General features: G+C 44.8%; 1 protein-coding gene across 1 annotated transcript; it reads right to left on the bottom strand.

Annotated features, from left to right (window-relative positions):
- Window positions 1–4: 4 nt before the first annotated feature.
- Window positions 5–25,316, bottom strand: LOC110290502. The gene is made up of 11 exons (XM_021157053.1): window positions 25,278–25,316; window positions 17,264–17,363; window positions 15,302–15,528; window positions 13,758–14,044; window positions 13,083–13,187; window positions 11,048–11,188; window positions 9,930–9,993; window positions 9,476–9,536; window positions 8,036–8,127; window positions 7,106–7,148; window positions 5–424 (listed from the first exon to the last, which is right to left on the bottom strand). Exons 2-11 carry the CDS (start codon window positions 17,346–17,348, stop codon window positions 411–413), a joined length of 1,119 nt encoding a protein of 372 aa, XP_021012712.1. The 5' UTR covers window positions 17,349–17,363; window positions 25,278–25,316; the 3' UTR covers window positions 5–410.

The following is a 25,316-nucleotide window of genomic DNA, read 5'->3' as shown; positions in this document are numbered from 1 at the left end:
GGGCTTGAATCCAAGGAGACCTTTATTGTTTGTGATTAGAGAGACACTTAAGACAATTTCTGCTACATTCTTAGCAGCAGTGACAAGGGGAAGGGGACTTGTTTTTATATAACTTTCTGTCCGCAGCATAACACCTCATTAATCGCACACAGAACACCATGATAGATACAAATAAGGAAAGGCCTATTAAGTATGACCTGCAGGAAGAATGTGTGTCATGGTAGAGGGGTTCTCTCCTGCCAGATGCTTGGCTGCTGCAGGTCTTGCCCTTCACTTGAGCCTTCATGGCTGGTCTCTGGAGACTTTGAGGGCTACATCCAGGCTAACTCCACTTGCCCCTTCTTCTTCTTCCTTGCACAGTTGTCTGGCTTTAGAAGTCTTCCTCAAGCCAGCATGGTGTCTCAACTTGTTTATGAAGAGGGAGCTGACAAAAGAAGGTTGAGTAAACAAATGCTGTTGTCTGCTTACCAAGCATGGCTCTGTTATCCTCAAAAGAACCTAGACTTTGGCAGCTCTGTGAAGGGGAGAGACTCCAGAGACTTAGGGTGTCCCTTCAGTGCACGATGCTTTTTCCTCAGGACCAAGTCAGAAAACCAGAGAATGATAAAGTATCCCCACTTTTTACACCCAAACCAATGAGGTACAGGTGGAGAAACTGAGCCCCAAGCAGCTTGGGACATTCCACAAAGACACAACCCTCACACCTCCTCCAGCTTCTGTGTGGGACAGTGGACCCTGCCAGGAAACTTGGTAAGGTTGAACGGGTTCAGAGTCCCTGGCACCCAGGCACCCACCTGGGATGGTAGGTGGCTCCATGCTCCCTACCAGATTCCTGGCCTAGAACATGTGCCACACTTCCCACATGTGGCTTGTGGAAATGTGGCCTGTGGTCATGTAGCCCAGAACAGAGTTCTCCATGCTAATGATGTAACTAGAGGCCCTGAGGGTTTAGCCAGTAAGCTTCCCTTCCCAGATATTCCTCCCTGCAAAAGGTATTTGATCTCTGGTCCACCCTGAGAAGGTGGTGTGCACCCATTTTCCACAATGAACAATAAATAAACCAGTTTGGAGCCAAGAACTGTCTCTTTCATCAAGAACCACCATGGGGAACATGGAGAAGACCTTCGCCTACAGAGCAGCACTGCCTGAGCCTCCTACAGAAGACCCCTCTGTGCTCCCAGACAACCACTGCTAAGCTAAGGACTTTTGCAAATTAGTGAAGCCAGAGTTATCCTCCCACTGGCCCTGGCCTTGTCACAGGCCCATGGACCTCCCAACTCTGTTCCCAACGTCCCCCTGACCCAGTGGCATCTGGATATCCAGGTGTTTGGGAGATCCCAGCCCCAGGCTCCTCATCGCTGCCCCATGTACCCTCAACCCTTCCTTTCAGACTCCATGAGGTTTCCAGCGGTGACTGGACACCTGGGAGCTTGGGAACCCCAACTTCAGCCTCCCTAGGCTGAGTTTTTCCACCTCCTGAGTAATATATAGTATAGGTGCTTTGCTGTAGCCCAGCACCCGACAGCTACTGGAGCAGTGCAGGGTAAACACAGTCTAGTGTCTCCACGTTTCACCTCCCCAGAAGCAGTTCAAGATAGTTAATCTCTCTGAGCCCCAGTTTCCTGATTTATCAACTAAGAATAGTAGCAGCTACCTGCTGGGGGAGCTCTAAGAGCACCGAGTAAGATGACTCATGGCCAAAGCAAACCTGAGTCTGAGGGAGCAATACTGGAGGTATCACAATACCTGACCTCAGACTGTATGACAGAGCCATAGCAACAAAACATCATGATACTGACACAAAACAAGACCTGTAGATCAAAGGACAAAGAAACAAATCCACACTGCTACAACCACCTCGTTCTTGATGACACATTATTTAAAAATAAAATAAAACCTCTTCAACCAATGATGCTATGTAAACTAGGATCACATATGGAAGAATGGAACTAGATTCATATCCCTCACCCTGCTCCAAAACTTGTCCAAAGTGGATCAAAGATCTAAATGTAAGAAATGAAACTCTGAAACTGCCAGAGGAGGATAAAGGCATAGACCAGGGCTCTGTAAAAACCAGTGCAATAGCTCAGGCTATAGCATAGGAGGGAAAACTGACAAATGAGATTTCATGAAGTCAAAAGGTTTCTGCAAAACAAGGACAACAATTGCCAGGGTGAGGAGACAGCCTACAGAATGGGAGAGAACCACGGGCAGGGGTTTAACATCTAGAATTCATAAGAACTCAAACACCAAAGAAACAACATCCAATGAATACCTGAGCGGATGTCAGGAACCGACAGTTTTCAAAAGAAGAAATGCAAGGGGCCAAGAAATACTTAGAAAACAAGTTGTACTTCTTCACATTGATATTACATCCCATCCCTGTCAGAAAGAGGGTCATCAAGAAAAATTACAACAAATGATGGTAAGGATAGAGGAACCCTTATTCACTGCTGATAGAAGTGTAAACTGTGGGAACCAGTGTAGTCTCTTCAGAAGACTGAAAATAGAGCTACCCTGTGACTCCTGAATGGACAAAGAAAAATGAATAAACAGAATGTGAGGCTTGTACACAGCAGAGTCCATTTACCTTGAAGGATACCTATCCATTCATTTATCATGGATACCCAGGCTAGTTCCACAGCCTGGCTGTGGTGAACAGTGTAGCAGTGAACATGGCTGTGCAGGTGTCTTGCTCCATTGGGTATATATCTAGGAATGGAATACTGAAGTTCTATCTTCAGTGGTTTGGTTTGGTTTGGTTTGGTTTGGTTTGGTTTGGTTTGGTTTGGTTTGGTTTGGTTTAATCAAGGCAGGGTTTTTCTGTGTAGCCCTGGCTGTCCTAGAACCTGTGCTATAGACCAGGCTGGCCTGGAACTCAGAGATCCACCTGCCTCTGCCTCCCCAGTGCAGGGATTAAAAGTGTGTGCCATTATGCCCTGCTCTATCTTCAGGTTTTTGAGGACCCTTCATACTGATTTCCACAGTGGTTGCTCCAGTGTGTGTGTGTGTGAGTGTGTGTGTGTGTGTGTGTGTGTGTGTGTGGTCGTGTGCATTGCGTGTGTGTGCGTGCGTGCACATGTGCACGCGTGTGTTTCCCTTTAGTACATCTTCACCACCACTCATTGTCATTTATTTCCTTGATCACAGCCATCTGACTGGGGTGTGCTGCAGTCTTGGTATGATTTTGATTTGCATATTTTTCTGACAGCTAATCATCTTTCTCTAAATATATATTGTCCATTCATGCTTCTTTTTCCTCCATATTAAACAAAATAAAAATCATTTAAACAGTAAGAGACTTGAGTTAAAGGAAAAAATATCTAGGACCCATTTTTAAAGAGTACTTTACCCTACTTAAAGACACACTGCCCCACATGTAACAGCAGTGTACAACAAAATCTGTAATACTGTCCTTTTAACATACTGAATGAAACACATTAAAGTTCTCCAATCAGAGTACACATGGCTTATTATGCTGTCGGGTCAAGCCAACTGTCATTTCTAATGGAGAACAAGTCTTTGGTCTTTGGCAGCATTGTCGCGTGAGGTGGTAGGTGTGTGTGTTAGGGCCTTGCGCCTGTCAGGGTCTCTCAATCCCTGCTGGCCATTGTCCTCATCCTTCTCCCTCCCTTCCAACTGAGTAGATGCATCTGTCTCACTGTCTGGCTGCCCATCAAACTCGAAATGGATTGGCCTGACTGACAATCTCTGTCGTTTGGGGTAGCTTCCATCAGTTCGCTAAACGGCACATGCCTCTCGATTTTCTACTGTCCCACAGAACCACCCTATTCCACACCATTCAACTAACACTGGGGCTCTTCTTAGTCAGGTGCAGGTGTCTCCTCAGCAGCCAGGTCCACCCTATACGCACTCATCTGTATCTCTCCTTTGGAGAACTTGTTCACCAATCCCGCTCACTTAGTGACTGAAAGATTTGCGGGTGAGGGATTAATTAATTAGTTTAGATCTTTCTATGTGGGCAACAGTACCCCTGTGTTGCAGGCACAGCTGACAAAGATACTCTCCCGTCCTGTCTGCTGTCACTACACTCTGGAGATTCTTCCCTTTGCTGTGCACACACTTTCAGATGTCCTGTTATCCCATGAAAATTATTCTTAATATTGTGTTTAGCTTAGAAGTGTTTAATCTGTTGTGATCATATGAAATCCATGTATATGTGTAAAAGTAGAAAGGATCTGGGGCTGGGTGAAGGAGAGGATAGTGGGGGACTTGGGGGCAGCATCAGTGTGGTCAAAGTACCTGAATGGGGACACCATTATAAAGCCTCCACTTTTTACAATCAATATACACTATTTCTTTTTCAACGATCTGGTTGATGAGAGCAAAAATGAATGAATTATTCCCGTCATTGTCCTCAGTGGAGAGAGTGAGGCACCGTGGGGGTTAAATATTCTATTCTGCCGAAAGAACTGGGATTGGAAACTAGGAAATTTGACTCCAGCCCATAGGTTTGCTCATATGCCAAAAAACACGCGTTAGCAGTCTCATGGCTTCCCCCTAGTGGCCTATCTGGGAACTGACCAGCCTTGGCCAGTACAGCCCAGGCTGGTGCCTTGCCTTGACCACACTTGCTCTTCCCTATAATTGGGGGGTGGCGGGAGAAGGGCGGAGAGGGGAAGGCAGCACCCTGCTCATTCAAGGCCTGTCTGTGAGGAACAGGAGAGAGGTGCGTGTTTCCACAGCCCCTGGGCTCCCCATCTGAGCCTCTGGGGCCTCCCCTTTCGGCCTCTGTGACTGCCCGTTCTGAGTTTTGCTCCGGACCTTCCCTTACTTGTGAGTTAGACCATCTGGCTGAAGAGGCAGCTTGCTACACTGTCCAAGTTCTGAGCTTAAATTTGCCCTCCATTTTTCTCCTAGCCACCCAGTGAGGTGTTAATTCAATGGGATTTACGACCATCCAGGAAACCAGCCTCTAGTCATACCTATGGGAGGTTGTCTTGATTGCTGGGGTTAGAGGACCCCCTTACTATGGGTGACACCCCACTCTGGGCTGAAATAAGAGACTAGCTGACCACCAGCATGCATTTACCACCCTGCTTCTTGACAGTGGAAGTAATGTGACTGCTGCTGTGACTTCCCATCATGACGGACTCTCATTGGGAAGTTAGAGCCTTGAGTTACATGTATGTATGTATGTATGTATGTATGTATGTATGTATGTATGTATGTATGTGTGTGTGTGTTTCTGAGACAGAGTTTTTCTGTATAACTCTGGCCGTCCTGGATAGACCAGGCTAGCCTTGAACTCAAAAAATCTGCCTGCCTCTGCCTCCCAAGTGCTAGGATTAAAGGCGTGCGCCACCACTACCCAGCTTGAGTTACATTTAGACATGTGCTATATGGGACTTCTACCTACCCCTAGGGAGACCCCACAGAGAAGCTTTAAACAGAGAAAACAGCTTACGAGTGTGCTTCTCACAAAAAGAGAGGAGTGTCAGGTGCTGAGGCACAGCTAATTTTCAGGGTTAAGGGCTTTGTGTAGCATCTCCTCTGGCTCCTGTTTAAAATATGGGGCCTACCTCTTAGATGACACATCTTACTGGACTGCCATTTGTCTTGATGGATCCAGCATCAGCTTCAGATGATCCCAAGGGTTGTCAGGACTGTAAGTCCTGTCTACTGTCTGAAATGGAAGGCCATTCACTGTCCTGTCCCTTCTCGTCTCAAGCACATGCCTTTGGTTGGTTCTTACAGGTGGGCCTACCTGAAGCATGCTAACACACAGATCTGTGTAAGCTTTCTCCTGGTCAGTTTCTGTGAGTGAAAACCCAAGGTCTAGAGAAGGGGCTGGTAGGGGATGGCTATAAGCAATCACTAGAGATAAGGTCAAGGCCAGAGGCAACCAAGGTCAGAGAATTCCAGTGTCACTCAGTGTTGAGCATCTCTACATAGTCCTGCCTGGTCCTATCAATATCCTACAGGAAATGGGGGTGGAGGGGGGTCACTGAGCATCTGCATCTCACAGCAAAGAGATTAGAAGACACTGGCCCCCATGAGGAAGACTTGTCATGGCTTGGGCTTTTCTGGAAAGTCTTCTAGCATCTGATCTTGTTCCCTTCTCCACCCAATACTCTTAGTTAAAATCCTTCTTAACAGATGGGAAAACAGAGACCAGAGAGGGAGAACTGGACTGATAGAAGGGACACAGTAAGTTGGTGGCTGTGATTAACACTAATCATCAACATGACAGTCTAGAGCCACCTCTGGGTCTGTCAAGGAAGTAGTTTCTAAGCTGAATTAATGGAGACCCACCCTGAATGTGTCACACATCATTCCATAGGCTGTGGTGCAGGATTTATTCAGGAGAAAGTAAGAGAAACACTAGCATGTCTATGCTTCCTGATCATAGACAGAACATGCCCCCATGCTCTTGCTGTCATGCCCTCCCTGCCACAATGATTTGTACCCTCAATCCAAAATAAACCCTTCCTTCATTCCATTGCTTATTTCAGGTCATAGCATTAAAAAAAAGTAACTAAGACACTGGCCAAACTGGGATTTAAGCCCATAGCTAATTCCCAGCTCTGGGATGGCTGTTCTGTGGAGTAAGCTGTCCCTCGAACTCCAGCCTAGCACTTCCCACTATGGAAGAAACTTCTTCAGTAATCCCTCTATAACAAGAATCACTCTGGATAGGAAAGTGTCAGAGTGTCCCTGTAATCATAATTGCTATGGAGTGAGCTATCTCAGTAACCTACCTGTAACATTGGTCAATGAGGTAGATCTCCCACAGTCATAGAAACATTAATAACTGAAGTATAAAATAACTCAGGAACCCCTCTAAGGCACCAGCCACCTAGAACTGGACAACTCCAAGAATTTCTCTTTAGCAGCAATCAGTGAATTGTCCTAGAGACCCACTTAGACATAACCCCTCTAGAATGGACTATCTCAGGAACCCCACTGTAATACTGTAGAGTTGGCTTTCCAGGAGCCCAGCATCAAGAAGGCTTACCCAGGCATAGGTCCTGTGGCTCAGGGTTTCATATTTATTTTCAGTGCCCTTCCCAAAGGACATTCAACACCAAAGAGAGAGGTAGGATTGTGGGATTCTGGGATGGATACGAGAAGGAAAACTTACCTTTAAACAGCCAGTTGATAAAAGAAGCCGGGAAGGTTTTGTTCTGGAAAAACAAAACCAGAAAACTCAGTCAGTGTATACCTACTGTGTGCCAGGCTGTGTCTGCTGCAAACCTGACACCAACTTTACAAATGAGAATAACAGACAAGGAAAAGAGACTCGGAGATGGGAATGGCTTTGCCCAGGTCAAACACTGAACTTTCACAACTCTGTTTCAAAACTCTGGACTTGAGACTCTGTCCTTGGACAGCTGAGGACTGAGAGGCAGTGGTCTGCTGACCCCAAGATCCCACTTTGTGGCAGAATCCAGGAACTGCCCCCAAGTTCCTGGCCATACCACAGCCTGGAGAGATTTGGGGTTGGGAGTATATAGTCAAGGCCACCAGGACCACTGTCCCAGCACCCTGAAGGTTCCGTGTATGAACCTGCCAAGCAATAAACTTGACTGGGTGTTTAAATATTTTTTAAATCAAGGGCAAATCAGAAGAAGCCAACAGTTTTTTGAGTTCCTACCCTGACCCATGTATGCCAGGGACTTTCTCACCTAACCGTTAGTTCATATTCATGGTACTAGACACCACCACATCAAGTACAGGGCCAGTGGGACATTGTAAAACTTGCCAGTTAAACCAAGCTATCCTTTTGAACAGAAGGTACCAACTCTAGGTATGCTCTGATACAGGAAAACATGCATGCTGGGAGAGACAAGTGGTGGAAACTGTGTGTGGCTGTGAAAATCACCCCCACTTGACAGACAAGAAAACTGGAGTTCATGAGTGAGGGCGTGGTGCTCAAGGCTGCATGGTCATTCAAAATCAAAGCTCGGGTTGGCTCTCTTGATAGTACAGATTGGGCACATTCCCAGCCAAGGAGTCCTCGTGTGGGGATACCTGGCTTCTCTGAGGAAGAGGAGGAATTGGTTCTTCATACCTTAAAGTCCATGGTATAAGTGCGTTCATACAGCATGGGTTGTTTGGTATCAAGCAAGTCGCTGTCCCCCGGCATTCCAAGTGAGGCAATATCTGATGGAGAGAAGGGGACGTGTGGCAATGGGAAGGTCAGGGAAGACACAAATCATTCAACTCATGGAAACGGGGGCTCATAAAAAAGGTTTCACTCGTCCACTCCTGTCCCAAGCAGGCATGTCTAAAAGAGAGACGATTCCCTATCTGCTGAGTGTGGACTGAGGGCACAGAACCCCACCATCATCCAGGACAGGGTGCTGGGTGCCCGAACCTGCAGTGGCAGTCCACCTCTCCTACAGGCAGACATATCCATTCTCAGGGCCAGCAGCTTCCTTCCCTTCCTGTCCTTGTGCTTCCATCACCCTTCCACTCCTCTTTGCATTCATCTGCCCTTTTTCATTTCTCCTCTCTTCTTTCACTTCATTTAGCCTACTCAGTAGCTTATTTTTTCCATTCACTTGGTCACAGTCCATCTCGCCTCCCTTCATCTTCACACACATCTGCTGACAGGCCCTACTTTCCACTCCTCACATATCCATCGTTGATATATCACACATGCACACTGCAACACCGTTACTCTTTGTCCGTCAATCCTTCCTTGCATCTTTCCTCAAATTCTTTTATTTGTGTGTTTCCTTCCATTTTTATTTGTCTATCTTTTATATCTTTCCATCACTCCTTCTGCCTTCTACCACCCCCTCAACCCCACACTCCCCTCCTCCTAAATGTCTGTCATTCTTCTGCTATCTCCCCCACCATTTTCTCTCATTCCACCTTTCTGCTCTCCCATCCACTCATGCCCACCATATCCCTTCTTTCCCTTTCCACTCCACACACCAGCATATTCTATTTGGGGGGAGGTCTACACTGTACCCAGTCTGGACTGCCAGATAAATTGGAGGTGGGGGAGAAATGCAACCAAGTTCCCTCAAGGAGCTCTGGGCTACTGAGACAGATAATCTGAAAGTAGACATGTCCACACAATACAGTGGATGGTAAATGGGTGTGACCAAGGCTATAGGAGTCCTGAGGAGGGGGCTCTGCTGAGAAAGAGCCCCAAAGGCTTTGAGGTGGACCAACCATGGTGATTACATTGGAAGATGAAGGAGTATTTCAGGCATAGAAAGCTGAAGTGGGAAGTCCTGCAGAACTCAGCCATTGTGTCCCCATGCATTGTAGGGTATATGGAGGTGGTTTAGGTCACTCCACTAGAGGAGAATGAGAACACTGGGAAATTAGCTTCTGGAAAGACCTTGATGGCATGCCCTGAGGTCTCCACTTGATCGCCCAGGAAACTGGAGATCTGAGATGTAACTCAGAAAGCTCTCTCTAGCAGTTGTGTGGTATAGTTACTACTGTAGCAGTAGACACAAGAAAGCAGTGTGCAGGCAACAGCTCTACTTACTTTGGAGAATGGCCAACTGTTGGTTGATGATGTAGAACCAGAATCGGGCCACTGGGCACAACTGCAATACAGAGGATGGGTATTGCTAAGAGGGTACTTACATATACCTCACCAGTATATACATGCTGAATCCATTGTAATCTAAGACACCTTGCCAGATAAGTCTCTGACATAAGATGGAGAAAGTCTATCATAAACGTGTTACAACCTCCCCCTTACACAGGCCTAAGCTGCCTGCTGCACAATTATCCCTCTACCACTGTCTTTTCCTCTGTAACCTTCTTTGGAAGCAGGAGTCTTGACAAAGGACAGGAGAGTGACTGCATAGCTCAGTAGTAAAGCTGTTCCATTTGGCTGCCTTTGCTCCCATGAACTGCTCCCCCATGCCACTGGATACAGCGCTCTCTCCACAGCTCATGTTCAGCATCTTCCAGGGCTACATTGTCGGACTTACTATGTTGGGCAAGGAGATGTTCAAGGACCATTTCAACATTGATTCCATCACTTTGGAGATTGCACTGAGGAAAGGAAAGGGAAATGATTGTTGTCACTAAGGGCTTTGAAATTGTCTGCTATACAGTCTTAGTAGTGGTTAGGTCTCTGTTGTTAAATCAGGGCTTCTCAACCTATAGGCTGTGACTCCTTAGGACGTTGAATGACCATTTCATAGGGTCATATATCCGATATCATGCATGTAATATCTTTACATTATAATTCATAAGTGCAAAATTACAGTTCTGAAGTACCAATGAAAATAATTCTATGTGTGGGGGTCACCTCACTGTATTGGGAGGGTTGAGAACCACTGTGTTAAATTAAGCAAGTATGCATTTTCAGACCTCCCCAGTGAACCTAGCTTAGACCTCTCAAATAGACCACTAATGTCCTTTTAATATGCCTTTTATCTATTCTTTTTTAATCCATTCCTGAATCTATCCATGCCCATTCATCTATTCATCTATCCATGAATGTGTGCACTCACATACATTCCATTCATCCATCATCCATCTATCTATCATCCATCCATCATGAATGTGTGCACTCACATACCTTCCATCCATCCTTTCACTTCTCACCCAATCAGCTTTCCATTCATTCTCCTTCATTTTCACTCATATATCTTGCATGGTCTTGTTTCCAGTGTGTCTCCAGGAACAACAGTGTTTATTGGCTCAATGTGTGCTGGATTAATGATGATAAATATGAGGCAACTTCTGCCCTTAAGAGCTCACACAGACACCTCGGGAGACAGTAGCCCAGCAGGAAAAGTGATGTGGCAGAGTTCCTACACAGCATCTCTCCATGAGAGCTTGGAAACAGGAGCACCAAAAATTCTCCACAGGTGGGTGCTGCCAGGGAGGTCTGTACTTCTGGCCCAAATGTGTCCCCTTCTGCTTGGGATTCCAAACTCCTTGAGACAGGAGCTTGACTGGAAGCAGGGCATTAAAACACTAGTGGCATAGTTTGCTGGCATCTTGGTCAGATTCCATGGAGCCTGATAACTAGTTCATGAATAGCACCATCCCATGCCATGCCCTGTGTGGTGCCCAGCTATCCTGAGTTTATACCTACCCTGAATTCACTTGGATCCCAGTGAATACTGCCCGGCAGCTCTTCACGGAAAAGGACATTGGACCAGGTTCCACCTGTTGCAATTGCAAGGGGATTTCGATGTTCACATCCACTGTGGAGCCACTGAGAAATGAGAGCATCCTAGTTGCATGGGAGAGGGCTGTTAGAAGCTGAATGCATGTCTGGGAATAATACTCTAAAAGGTTTCACTGGAACTTGCAAACAGGTATTTATGGCTAAGAGGTAACTGATACACATACTTTAAAAAAAAAAGGATTCCTGATGGCCTATATTTTAACTATATATATCAAATACATAGATATATTCAATGAAATAATCTATTGAAATAAATGCTTATGCATAGCTCTACTCATTTTAAAAATGAGTCTAGTGAAAGGCTGCTGCTTTCTCTGTCTGCGTAGAGCTCTGCCAAACTCATGCACATCTCTCATATTAGTATCTCCTCCTGGACTTATATGCATACTTATAACCACCCATGTCGAGTGTGTGTGTGTGTTATGCATGTGTAATGGTATGTGTGTATATGTGTTGGCAAATATGTTAATGGTGTGTATGTGGGGGAGAGAAAGAGATGGTATGTATATGGTGGTGTACGCATGTGTTGTGTGTGTGATTGTGTGTAATTGTGAGTATGTGGTGGTGTTTAGATGATGATGATTTAGATGATGATGATGGGTGTGTGTGTGTGTGTGTGTGTGTGTGTGATGGTAATGGTGTATATTTATGTATGATCTATTTGGCTAGGCCGGCCAATGAGCTTCAGGGATGCACCTTTCTGTGTCCTTACTGGGGGTGACAGGTACAGATCATGACCCAGATCTGGGTTCATGTCCTCAAGCTTGTGCCACATACACTTTCCCAACTGAGCTCTCTCCACATCTTCATGTGTAATCTGACTAAACTTCTCTGAGGTTCTAGTAACGGTTTGGTAAGACGGACGTAATAGTGACCCCTCCCTTAGAAGCCTACAGTGTGGATTGAGAGGAACACTCAAAGAAACTGCTGCCCAGAACCTGGAAGTACTCAAGAATGTTAGAAATATTTTATCACCATCACCAGGTCTCTGTAAGATAATTTGGCAATGTTTATCAAAAGCTATAAGTATTAGGGTGGTGATATAATGTGGTAATTGAATGCCTGCCTGGTACAATTGAAGTCCTGGGTTCAACACTCAGCACAGTAAGTAAGTAATACGCTATAAATTGTGCTCGTGAGACTTTCTATAATTAGAGAATTAACAGATTTATTATTTGTACCAATCACAGAGCTATTTAAAAGAGTGACCTGGCAAATAATCCTGGTGTCTGTCCACAAGATAGCTCACAGTACCATGGTGCATATGTGGCAGGGACCACTTATTGCTTTACAGATTGGTTGTAGGGAAAGATCTGCAAGGAAGCCAACCGAGAGCTTAACGGCCAATGTCTCTCAGTTGTAAGAGTGGAGGAGGTGTTCTTTTGTGTTTTAATTTCCTCCCCACATTTGTCTCAACACAGCTTCACACTCTGGCAGAAAAGCAAAAGGGTTGACTTCCATTCCGATCCCGCCATCACTGCTGGCCTAAGAAACTATCAAGAGCTGGAATATTTTAAGATGTCTGTTGAAGGAAAGAAAACCACCCACGACCAATAGAACCACTTGCTTTCTCTAGGAATTCCCTCCACTCCCTTCTCCCACTGCAGTTAGCTACTTTGCATCACTGTGGCCAAATGCCCAACAGAATCAGCGTAAGGCAGAAAGTGGGTGTTTTGGTCTCAGTGTTTCAGAGACACCGCAGTTCATCTGCTGGGGAAGGCAGATCAGTGGGATGTACCTGCTCATGTCATGGCAGAGCAGGAAACTGAGGCAGCTGGAGCTCAAGGACCTTCTAAGACCTGCTTCTAGTAACATATGTCAGCCAGGCAGGCTCTACCACTTAAAGGCCCCACAGCATCCCAAAATAATAGCAGAGCTCAATGCATGAGCCTACAGAGGACAGTTCAGATTCAAACCATAACATGCCCATTTTGCTCACCCTGGGAAATTGATAGTCAACTTGGTCTGAAATTTAATTTCGAAATCAGATGAGGCAAGGACCTTCCATGACAGCTGGACAATGTCAAAGCGGGTAACATTGAGCCTACACAAGAAGAGTGAGGTGAAGTACAAAAGCCAATTTCCAGGTCTCCTCAGCCCCCTACTCAGGCTGCAGTGGCTTCCCTTCCCTCATCCCATGCCTGTCCCTTCTGTCCTTGCTGTTTATTCTGAGTCCCATTTCTATAAATCCCAAATTGGAAAAGCATCAGACAGAAACTGATGTTTGTATTTGATTACAACGGTGAGAGAAAACACAAATGCCATACTGAAAACCTCAGCTGACAACTGTGGGATTAGCTTGGAATGAAGGGTTCTTTTACTCACTGGGGGACGGATACTAACTAAGGGATAAGTGCACAGAGCATCTGTGATATGCTTTCCTGGTGTGACTTACCATATAGCAGGGCTTAGACAAACCTTCATAAACGCAAAGGTTAGACTGTGTTAGAGAAACACTAGGCAGTGACTAGCTTTGGAAGAGGAGGTGGTGACCTCTTTCTAAACTTTCTAAAGAACAAGTCAGACCGATGTCTTTCAGGTATCTAGAACCTTCTCTGATCAATGCTTTAGGGAGTTGTCTTGATGCTTAAAAAAAAAAAAAAGTCAAACTCACCGGCTGTCAAGTTCCCCAGAATTCATGGTCTTCAGAGCATCATTCATGCCAGAGAGACTCCCATGGCCACAAAGGCCACCCAGGGGGCCTTTGCAGACCAGGCCTTCCACCGCATTGGTCCCTGATGCATCCAGGAGATCATTGTTGACACCAAATGATACTCTGCCACCCAGGAGTAGCGTTTGTAGCTTTTCCCTTTCTGTGAGTAGATTCTGGTTGTTGAGAATAACAGCACTCAACAGTCCTTCCTGGGCCAACATGTCTTGGTTGAGGCCAGGTGTTGGCAACTATTGGTTAAGGAGGTGGCTTAGTTCTCTTTAGAGTGCCTTCCTGTTAACTGTGATGAACTAATAGAACTCAGCCCCATCATCCACTGGAGTTCCCGTGTGGTCAGGACATTCAGGTAGTACTTTCTCAGTGAGAGCAGGGTGCTCAGAGAGACACCAAGTCTTGATCCAAGATGATAGGTTACAGCTGTCTCCAGACAAAGCTCATAAGAGAGCACACCGGATCTCACAGCTCCTACACATCCAGTCTCCTCCTCCCACCACTGGGAACTTCTCCATACCCCCTGATATCTAGGCCAAGGACAATCATGAATTATAACTTCATTTTTATCAATGCTTTCCAGACACTGGCACCTAGACAAGCAAGGCCAAGTCATGTGAAGCTTACAAACTCCACCCCTGAAAATCTGTAAGGCAGAAAAAACTTTTGTCTTATGGGTGTGAAGGAATGGCCCATTCTCCCTTCAAGACTCCATTATGGCTGCTTATGGCCAAAATGATCAACTCTCTCCAACGTGTTCTCCCACATCAGGGACTTGTCATGGCTGCCTATAGTGACAAGCCTGTAACTCTTCTTATAAAACTCATTCAAAGGTAGATTCCTGGCAGCGCCTTTTAATGAGCCTGTTTTAATTTCTAACGTAAGAATGGCCTTGCCTCAGACTTGACATAACCATTATGCAACCTACAGTCAGAGGAATCAGAGGTAAAATATACCTTAAACCTAAACTAATCATGACTGTGGAGTGGTCATTAGTCTAAATTGGTCATGGCCATTGGGTGAACTAGAGCTAGATTCCTGTTTCAGACTGACTAAGCCCCCAGATAACTCAGCTTCACACTGACTATCCATTGACTTTCCTTCAAACCCATTACATGACCTAAAGCCACAGTGGACATTTATTGATCCTGATCAAATCTTCAAGAAGTCTGACCCAGTACCACCTTGACCATAGCAACCCGAATGACCTATTATCAGTCCAACCATTTGTTAAAACTGTTCATATTGATCCACATCACCAGATGACCCAGTTCAAGGCTGATTATTGGTTGACCTTGCTTCAGATCGACCTGAGCCACCAGGTGACACAGCCCTATACCGACCAGAACTGCCACCTCAGACCTGGAAGCACGTCCTAAATATAAAGCTCATGACAGCCACCAGCAAGAAGCTAAACTCGCTTGAGCACCTGTGGCAGCCATTGGTGGCTTGTGGTGGCCAGGACTGGTGATACTCTGGACCCAGCTGAAGGATACTTGGCTGGTAATGCCACTTGTGTCCAAGCCTCCTGGGATGTTCATCGCAGGTTGATCAAGCTCACCCACGGGGATCTCAGGGACCTCAACAGGTGAAATAGCAGCCATAGAAGCTAGGACTGTCCCACTTCCATCTCCCAGATTAATGGATTCACCTCCATTAGCATTCACCAATCCTGTATCCAATCCTGTATCCAATCCTGTATCACCACCTTCACTTTGGATACCTGCTAAGACAAAGACATCTGGGTGAGTCCTGGGGCACAAGCTCCCATAGGGGACAGAAAAATAGGTGTTCCATGCAGGGCTAGCAGTGGCCAAACCCTGGGGCCAGGTTCCTTGCAAAAGAAAAAACAAGGTTCACCCTTGCACATGAGCCCAGGAGGCAATGAAAGGTCAGATAAGTGCAAAACCCACTGGGTCATTTATGATGGAACAGAGGTGATATCTAGACCAAAAGAGGTGAACAAATGGGCAGTGGTACTCTGACAAACAGAATGAAGCCTCAAAGAGGGAGCAACTGCTTTGGCTGTCCATAGCTTCCCAGATCTTAATTTACACACACACACATACACACATACACACACATATACACATACACACACATACACACACACACACACACTTTATTTACTCTTTTACTTCAGTGCTGGTGATGAAGCCCAGGGTTCTGTAAAAGCTAGGCAACTACTCTTCTCTAGTACCAAGCTACATCCCCTTCTATTTCTAGACCTTGGATTTCACACCCGAAAGGGGACTTCTCGACTTTGAGACATGGAGGATAAGCTCTTCTTCCCCTTTATCCGTTTTTCCTTTTGACAGATGAAATCTCTGTTCCTGATCTCAAAAGTACACCTAAAGCAAAAATCTGTCCCAGGAATGTGACTTCAAATGAAGACTCTTCAAAGATACGTGTAGGCCAGGCTGTGGACAGGGAGGGTAGGAGTTATCTGCAAAGGGCTGGTCATCACACCAGAAGCTGTACACTCCCCAAGCAGGTGTTTAAGCTCTTACCTGTGTTCTTAGGCACTTTGAGACTGCTTTTACTAAAAAGCACAGATGCCTCACTGAGCCCACAAGATAGAAACCTGGCATCGGGGCTTTGACTTCAGACTCCCGCTTGCTGCCTCCTTGGTATGTCACTCATCCATCCACCTAACTTAGCTCTTTCCACTGCAAGGTTGAAAGCTCGAGGATAGGCCATTGCTCTAAACCTGCAGACATCTTGGATTCCAGGAAGAGCAAGCCTCAGAAGACAGACCCCCTGCAGATGAGGACAGCTGTCTATGAGTGGGGTCACACCCCACAGCAGAAGTGATGTCTTGTGAGACCAGGTGAATCTCCTCAAATGATGACACCAAAACAACTTCAGAGCATCCTTTGGAACCAGGATGGAGAACCAAGTAGACCACACCTTGACTGAGTCCTCATCAAACGGACCTCTTGCCCTTCATCCCAGGTCTTGTTCTATTGAACTGAAAATTCCAGAGTCCTAAAGATGAGCTTGGGGGCACCAGCTTCTCTTTGAAAATTTTTCAGTTAAATCTCCTCTCTCTGTTTTGCTCACCATTGTTCTCTACTTTAATTGGCACATTGTGGCAGGTGGCTGAGCCTGCAATATTAGGTCAGCCAGAGCTCAGGATTTTGCTCTTTAGGGCAAACCTTCATGAGACTGAGACCATTAGAATTGAAGGCTAGAAAGACCTACCTAGGAAGTGGTTGTAAAAATGAAAGTTTATGTTGAGATGATCAATAATGGGAAGAAAGTAGTTTACTAGATCTAGATGCCAAGATGTACCCCAAGAAGGGACAAGGTGTCTCTGGGGGATGGTACAGTGCCTCCAAATGCACCCAGAGATACTGGAAAATCTGCATTATTCTGGTGGTCAGGTACACTAGAGGTGTCAGTTTGTCTCTTTTGTGGTTTCCCTTAGAATTCCCAAGGACGATGGAATAGCTCACCTGACTTTTGAATGGAATCTTCCAACAAAGCATGGCTTCTGCTAAGCAGGCAGCCAACAGCGAGGAAGATCCACAAGAGTCTCATGTTCACTGCAATCGCCTGTGGAGACAACGGTTTATGGATGGAGTAACAGTAACCCGTGACCCCAGAGTCCTAGGATCTTACGCAGAACTCACAATCATTCTCTATGTGATTTATCCAAGCCTCAGTTTCCCCATCTGTAAAAGCAGACACTTCTTACTTTCTTCATTTGGAAGATCCTGGTATTGGATGTGGTAGGGGATCCCTCTAGGCAGTGAGCACCTCTGCTTAAGTAGTTAAACCTGGAAGGTTGTGGAGGGTTTTTTCCTTCAAGTTTGTTGTACAATAGTTAATGTGGTAAATCCTTTTAAAACAGAATTTGGGGACGAAATAAGGTATGGGAAGGTATGGGAATGTAAAATGAGTTGCCCAAGACCACACAGCTAGTGACAGAGAAAAATCCAAAGCCAGGCAATCTGAGCCCCAACCCCAACTGTGTTATAACAGGGGAGCTGGCAGAAGTGATTGGTCACAGAAGTTACCCTATACTGAGGACCTAGCTCATATGCTAAGTGCCTTTTACTCACTTAAATCCTTCTAACAACCCTAAGATGAAATGGAAACAAAACGAGCTGGCAAGGGTCCCTCAGTGGCTAATGGTAGAACTAGAACACAAAGATGTTATTGTGTGAATTCACTCTTAGCTATTTGAGCCAGAGGCTGAGGGATGCTGGGGTAGGTTTTCAGAGCTTTTCAGAGATGGTCACACAGTAGTCTTCTTCTCCTGTGTGTGTGCTTACAGCATCTCTGCTGCTCCTCCAACCAAGAGGTGGGGGCTGTGTTTCCTACCCCTAAATCTAGGTGGGTGAGGGTTGGTGATCACCCCAAAGAATGGAGCACACATAAGTGACTTTGTGACCCAGTGGCTATGCTATCAAAAGGACATGGCCTCTGTTCTATCTTTTCTTTTCCCTCTCCCTCCCTGCTTGCCTTTCAAACTCCACATAGTGAGGAAAGTGCCTTAGCCATGCTAGAATTAAATGTTCCTGTATCTTAAGAGACGTCAAGCAACCCTCATGAAAGAGGAGAGCATTAGGACGTGGCTTACTGCAGTGGTTCTAGGGCATAGCCCTCCTGTTGATGGATGGAGAATGGAGCTGCTCTTAAACTTTCCTTTCAGGAGAACTAGGGGATCACACACTAATGCAAAATGGAGTTGCCTGTCAAAGTGTCATGTCCTTTGGACAAGGTTGGTTTAACCACTCCTATGTCTGTAGCCTCTGAAGTAAGGCCTAGCTTATAGCACTGAGAACAGAGAGGTGGAACCGAGGCTCTTGGATTTAATATGCTGGCAACTTGTTCAAAAATTTTAAAATCAGTTAAATATACTTTGTAATCACATGTGTCTTACATGCATCTCTCCTGGGATTGCCAGCTTGAGAATTAAGCCTAGGCTGTGAGGGACTGAGCCAAATGGAGGAGAAGGTAGCCTCCATGGGTCTGAAGGTGGAAGAAAGGATGAGGGGAGAAGGAGGAGGACGGGCATAGAACAGTGGGGTTAAGCATGCATCTGATACTAGCCTGAAGGTCCTGAAGCTGTAGCCTCAGGCAGGATGATGGCAAAAGGGGGAAGATGGACTGTGGAACTCCTAGGGCCCAAAAGGCCAAGAGGTTTGATGTGTGAGGACACCACAAACAGCCATTACCCTTTCTCACAGACTAGTGTGTGTGGGGGGGGGAGGGGTACATCAGAGCAAGATCACAGCAAGGAGGACATATTTGGTGCCATGATGTCCCCTGTAACTTAGAAACAACTATGGCTAGAAAGCCTTCATCACTCGCTTGGGCCCATGACTTACTTTGAATTTAAGAGGAAAGGCTCAGAGAATTGTCTACCTGCCAACTGAGAGCAATTATCCATAATGATAAGGTTATGCCCTGGAGCAAAATTTATCTTATGAGAGCCAGCCAGATTACTTCAAGTGTTGGCAGGGTTAAAGACTTCTTTGACCAGGTCATCTGTCAGAATCAGAGCTGAGACAATGACCAGCCAGACCACATCTTGACCAGAACTTCCCAATTAATTGCTCATACCTTTTGCCTTATGCCCCATGTCCTACTTAGCATTAATTGTCAACTTGACTCAATCTAAAGTCATCTGGGGGAAATTTTTCAATTGAGTAATTGTCTTTATCAGATTAGCCTGTGGACATATCTATGGGAAAGTTGTGTTGATTATCAACTGATGCAGGAGGCCTGGTCCATTCTGGGTGGCACCATCCCTAGTCATGTGGTCCTAGGCTATACAGAGGTTAATGATTGTGACAGTAAGCAATGTTTCTCCATGGGTTCTGCTTTGAGTTCCTGCTTAAGTTCCTGCCTGGACTTCCATCAATGATGTGGTGTGAGCTGTCAGTGTAAGCCAAATCAATCCTCTTAAATTTTTTATCACAATGTTTTTAGTGCAACAAAAAATGAGAATTAAAAAAAAAAAAACCTAGACTACCTCAGTTCTTCCTCTACTTATACCTAAAGCTGACATCATCACACCAAAGATGACTTGGAAGTCACTACTCCCCTTTATCTGTTCTTCCCAGTGAGCATTCAATGGTTACATCTCTCCTGCTTTTCACCAGTCCTTATGTCTTTACTTGGCGCACACATGACCAAGCCTAGCCCCTATGGCTTCTGTATCCTAAGATTTTTTTTCTTATAACTGTGGTTACAAACTCTGGTGAGCCAAATCAGGAGAAAGGACTTCTTTGGGACTTCTACCAGCCCCAAGTTGACCCCCAGTGGGAAGACTTCTTAGACATTTGCACCCTCACTCCTCTGTTTGAACTGCAACCTCACTTCAGAACCCTAAACTCAAATTGGCTGCCCCAAAGAGTTTCTGAGTCATTATTTGGTGGTGGTGGTGGCGGGGATTTTTTTCAGTATCGTTAGCTGCTTTGTACCATGGTCCAGAAGAACAGAGAAACAGTGTTCATACTCTAAACACCCTTGGTAAATTCTTCTGGATCTGCATACCTCAGCTCTTGCCTTCCCCTTTCCCTTGTCACTTTGAAGGGCTGGGAAATGGCTCTTAGGTTAATAGCACAGCCTTCTCGTAAAGATCCAAGCTCAGTTCCCAGTGTCCACATCAGGCCACTTGCATCTGCCTGTAGCTCCAGCTTCAGAGGATGGGGCGTCTTTCCTTTCCTAGTTTCTGAGGACATTGCGTGCACAAATTCACACAGTGAGATACACCTATACATACAATTGAAAATAAAAATAAAATCCTTATCATTTTTGAGGCTCCTTTGGCTTTTTTAAGAATGAACTTGAATTCTGTCATTTGTCTGACAAGAAGGTGGTTTCCTTGTTTTGGGGGAGCAGAGACTCTTCTAACCCATTAATATTCTTTTGAACTATTTGGGTATCTCCTGGTCTGTAGGGAAAGCTGAACTCTGTAACTTGTGATGGAAACTAGCAGACAAGGGTTTTTAAGTACATAGAGAAACAAGGGTGTTTGGTAGATCTCTATAGTGGTTTGGGTAACTGTAACCATCCAGGCAAAGACATTTTGAAGAGACACTCGTGTCTCAAAAATCTGACTATCAGAGTATTTAAATGATGAACTCCAAAAAAAAAAAAATGGGAATCCCCTACACACAGAGACTTATACCAGGATTAAAAAAAAAAAAAAAAAACAAGTGCCACCAGAGAAGAAATCTGTCTCCTAGAAAAGAGATTCCACAAAAGCCTAACAACTCATCAGACTGCCTTCAGGGTGAGATTGAAGCCAGACAATGATGAGTCAACAGTGAACAGAAAGGATCACATCTTGACCAGGACTGCTTGGATGGGCATATCCTTGACCCTCTATTTAAATTTTTATCTCACTTTAGACCTGAAACATGGGCTAGGGGTGTGGGTGATCACTGGATCCCTTTGTTCCTCTTCCCAATGTGGTTTCATTGAATAAATCTCCTTTTCCTGATTTTCACTATTAATTTAACTCTTTCAACTCCTCTAATAAGAACAGGAGGCCAGACCTGGCTTGGGACACAAGCTGTGAGCCCAAGATTGTTAACATAACCACAGACAATTCTAAATCTGTACCCTCTTGCTGGCCCCAGTGAGAGTTCTACCTGACTAATCTTTATGAATCTATGCCCAATTTATTGAAGGCTGCATGATAAGTTAATACAATGCTTGTGTGCCATCCTGTGTACTAATCTAATAACATCTCTGATGATTGAATTGACTGAGGCAGAAAATCTGATGGCTGCAGCAATAGTCCCTGAAGGGACCAGTGCTTCTTCCAGCCCACTCTGGTGATGATGGATGTTCTGGGTTAATTTCTATTGCTGGAAGCAGCATAGAGGTGGAAGGATTTGTTTGGCTGACTATTCCATCCTAGAGTCTATTGCTCTATGGAAGCCAAGGCAGAAACTTGAGGTACCACATCCATAGCCAAAGGCAGAGAGAGTAAACATGTGGACTGTTACTTGCAGGTTGCTGTTTAGTCCTCAGCTTGTTTTCTCTACTCTTATGTAGTTTAGGGCCAAGCCCATGAAATGGCGGCACCTATATCCAGAATGGGTATTCTCACTGCAATTAACAGTCCCTGTAGACATGCCCATAGGCCAACCTGATCTAGATAATTCCTCAACATATATCATTCTCAGGTGATTCTAAGTTGTGGCAAGTTGACATTGAAACCAAACATCAGAGTAGGTGACTAGGGTCTTAGTGGGTATCAGTGATGTACAGCCCCAGGATATACCTCATGTCTCATAAAAATCACATCAGGAGAACCTATCCCATTGCTGTAGGGGGAGATGCTGATAGTAAGGTCTGGTTCCCTAATTGGTTCTTGATTTGGTCAATAAAGAAGGCCAGGAGCCAATTGCTGGGCAGAAGAGACAGGTGAGACTTTTAGGTCCCAGGGGAGAAAAAGATGCAGGGAAAGAGAAGGACCTTTTGCTGCCATGCATTGGTATGAGAAGAAAGCAGCAGTCACGTAAAGCCTTAGGGCAGCCAGGGCCTGCAGCCTCAACCTTGGGCCAGGACGGAGGAGGTTGACAGAAGCAGCTGATACAGGTTAGCTGATAAGTTTAGGGCAGGAGATTCTGTGCCCAACAATTGTGCTAGTAGGGAAATTCTAAAGTAATAAATCTCTCTGAGTCTTTTTATCTGGGAAGCAAAGGGGAGTAGAAGAGAGAAGTCAGGTTGGGAGATGGTTGATATTGATCCTGATGGAGCAAAGGGAACCGGGAGGGGCCATAGCATGGTCACCAATCCTGGACCCAAGGTGGCAGCCAATCTGGAGCTAAGCCAGGAGGGTCTGGGAGTATGATTGCAGCTCCCAGGAAAGGCAGTAGTTTGTTTTTAAAATTTCACGAAGGAAGTTCAGCAGAGGTCACATAAGGGTTCATCATCCATACTCCACACAATTGGAGTTTCCTGAACTATGTAAGAGGTGCTAGCTGACCCTTTTGTAGCATTCTGGGAAGGACTTTTCATTATGCAACAATGATCCCAAAAATTCCCCTAGCATCCATTCTTGCTAAGCCATCAAGATGAGCATCCAACCCAGAAGAACATGGTGGAAATCTTCACCTCCTTCTAGAATTCTTTAAAGTAACTAAGTAGCAGACACATGGCTGCTTGATTTTTGCACACTTTCAACATATCTATCACATGATAGAATTGCTATTCTTGTCATGCTTTGATTAAACATGATGAATAAAGTAATATATATTTTGGCCATGGTTTTAGGTCTTCTCGTAACAGTATAAAGGGGCTGTTGCCTCTACACTTTGGTTCATTCCTATCCTCCATGCTGACTCTGCCTGTTACTCAAGGTCCTTCCTTATCTTAAACAGGGCTTCACTGCCGTTCAAGAATTTCTCTATTAGCTTGGGGCTAAAGAATAAATAATAAAACTGGTTATTTTAAATCCAAGTTGTTGTTGACTGCTAAGAGGCTTGCAAACAGGCATTGTCAAACTTGCCTGTGCAGACAGGTGGCCTAAATGAGTCCCATTCCTTCATAAATACCTTCTGGATTCAGCTCAACTTTGTAAATATTTGAGACTGGTAACAACTGTGCTTTCATAAATTGCTAATGTGTAGAGAAATGGTTTCAAAGATTGCTTTTCTCTAGGTCTTCCCTAAGACTAAGACTAATGAAGTAAATACTAATTAGCAGAAGTAAAGAGATGCTCCATGATAAAAGCACTGGCTGCTCTCCCAGAGAGCCATGGTTCAGTTCCCAGCCCTAACATGGTGGCTTCCAACCATCTATAACTCCAGTTCCAGAGGATCTAAAGCCTCTAGTTGGCCTCTGTGGGTACTGCACATATGTGGTGCATATAAACACACAGAGTCAAACACCCATACACACAAAATAAAAATAAAAAATTTAACATACTCAGAAAATATGAAGAATTAAGATGTACATTAAATGAGAAAAATAAAATATGTAATAAAATATTTTTCAGAATTCAATTGTTGTAGAAAGTATTTCAAAATAAATTTAAGTTTTCTAAGGTCAAGATTCAGTGCACTGGTGAAAACTGAATGGAGCTGAATTATCTGTGTCTAAAGTAACAAGGCATTCTCAAAAGTTTTGTTTTGCTGTTAGTGGCATTTGAAAACAATCGACTTGAAGGACAAAGGTTTATGCCTTATCAAAATGATTGTTGTTTCTCTGACTTTGTCAACCTTGAACTACTCAGGAAATCAAGTCTTAACAAAGCCAAGGGTCTGTTTATGTTAGTATTTCAAACATCTACCTTATAAGCAATTATTTGGAAATTTTTAATATTACCAATACCATAGGTATACATTGCTAAAAGTGCACACAACTTTATGTCTAAACTTTGTCCTAGTCTTATGCAAAACTTTATGGAATTAAAAGCATGTGAGTTAAGTATACCAAAAGTAACCAGCAAATTATTGTCATATTCAATACTTATGGCATCTGAACTTTCAATACATGAAAAGACAAGAAGGAAAGAAAGAAGGAAAGGAGGGAGCAGGAAAGGGAGGGAGGGAGGAAAAAAGAAAGGAAGGAAGGAGTAGAAGAGGGAGAAAGGAGACAGTCACTCACGGCTCCTTGGCCAACTCTACCACACCATCATGATTTTCAGTACCACATCTCATTAGTTCAAAGACATGGATTTTTCCCCTTATTTTACCCTAAAGTAGATTGCATTTTCACAAATGGATGCATATACAGGAGGATGGCTGCTATGCAATTGATGGCATTGCAGTCCCCTCTGAAGGACCCTGAAGATGAAGTAGATGGAAAGGGTCACTCTTATAATAACGTTGGACAGATAAATGGAGTTAATACAGCTATTGTTGTTGTTAAAGACCCAGCTTAGTAATGGCCCCATCAATAGCTCTTGGCTTGCGAACTCGGCTGTCTCTATCCACTGCTGAAGCCGGAGTTCAGTTCTGCAAATGACTCTGCACATCTGGTACTTGTGTAGAAGTAGCAAGAAATCGTTCTCACCAGCCTCACTGAACAATGAAAGTGAAAAGGATGCTATTTAAGTGCCAGACCCTGAGCTGGCTCTTGGCTCCCATCAGGTTTTGTCCCCTCCTTTCCAGGAGTGCACTATGTTCAGTTCAATAATGCTAGTCTGGCATGGTTTACAGTTACAGAATCATTATATTTGACTATCAGAGAGAGAAACATGACCCCAACAATATTAGGGGACAACAATTTCAGGGCAACATACATATCTGTGACCTGGAAATGTCTGCATAGAGATGAGCTAGATGGCACAAGAGTCCTGAGCTCATCTGGTTTTATCTCCCTCAAGTATGATGTCTGTTGTTTTGACAGGCATAATATTCAAGGATGAGGGTTGCTGTCTTAAGGTCCCAGGGTGGCCTGAAGGGTCAGTGACAAGGCAGGATGGACCCCAGAACTCAAGTCCCTCTTCACCTAGATATTCTCCTTGCTTTGGGAGTGGGGATACAGGAAGCTTACCTGGGTCACAGCTCTAGCCACTTAGGAAATGTGGGTCTC

This window comes from Mus caroli, chromosome 2, assembly GCF_900094665.2.
Source record: "Mus caroli chromosome 2, CAROLI_EIJ_v1.1, whole genome shotgun sequence".
Lineage (NCBI taxonomy): Eukaryota > Metazoa > Chordata > Mammalia > Rodentia > Muridae > Mus > Mus caroli.
Note: the sequence above shows the minus strand (reverse complement) of the source record. Positions and strands in the feature narration are given on the sequence as shown.

Bases quoted from the DNA above. Each gene is read 5' to 3' on its own strand.
- LOC110290502 (XM_021157053.1), bottom strand. From the start codon at position 17,348: ATGAGACTCTTGTGGATCTTCCTCGCTGTTGGCTGCCTGCTTAGCAGA. The intron at 13,188-13,757 runs GTGAGTTTGACT...CTTCTTGTGTAG, and splicing joins TCTGGGGAACTTGACAGCCG to GCTCAATGTTACCCGCTTTG. The intron at 9,537-9,929 runs GTAAGTCCGACA...TCTGTATTGCAG, and splicing joins ACATCTCCTTGCCCAACATA to TTGTGCCCAGTGGCCCGATT.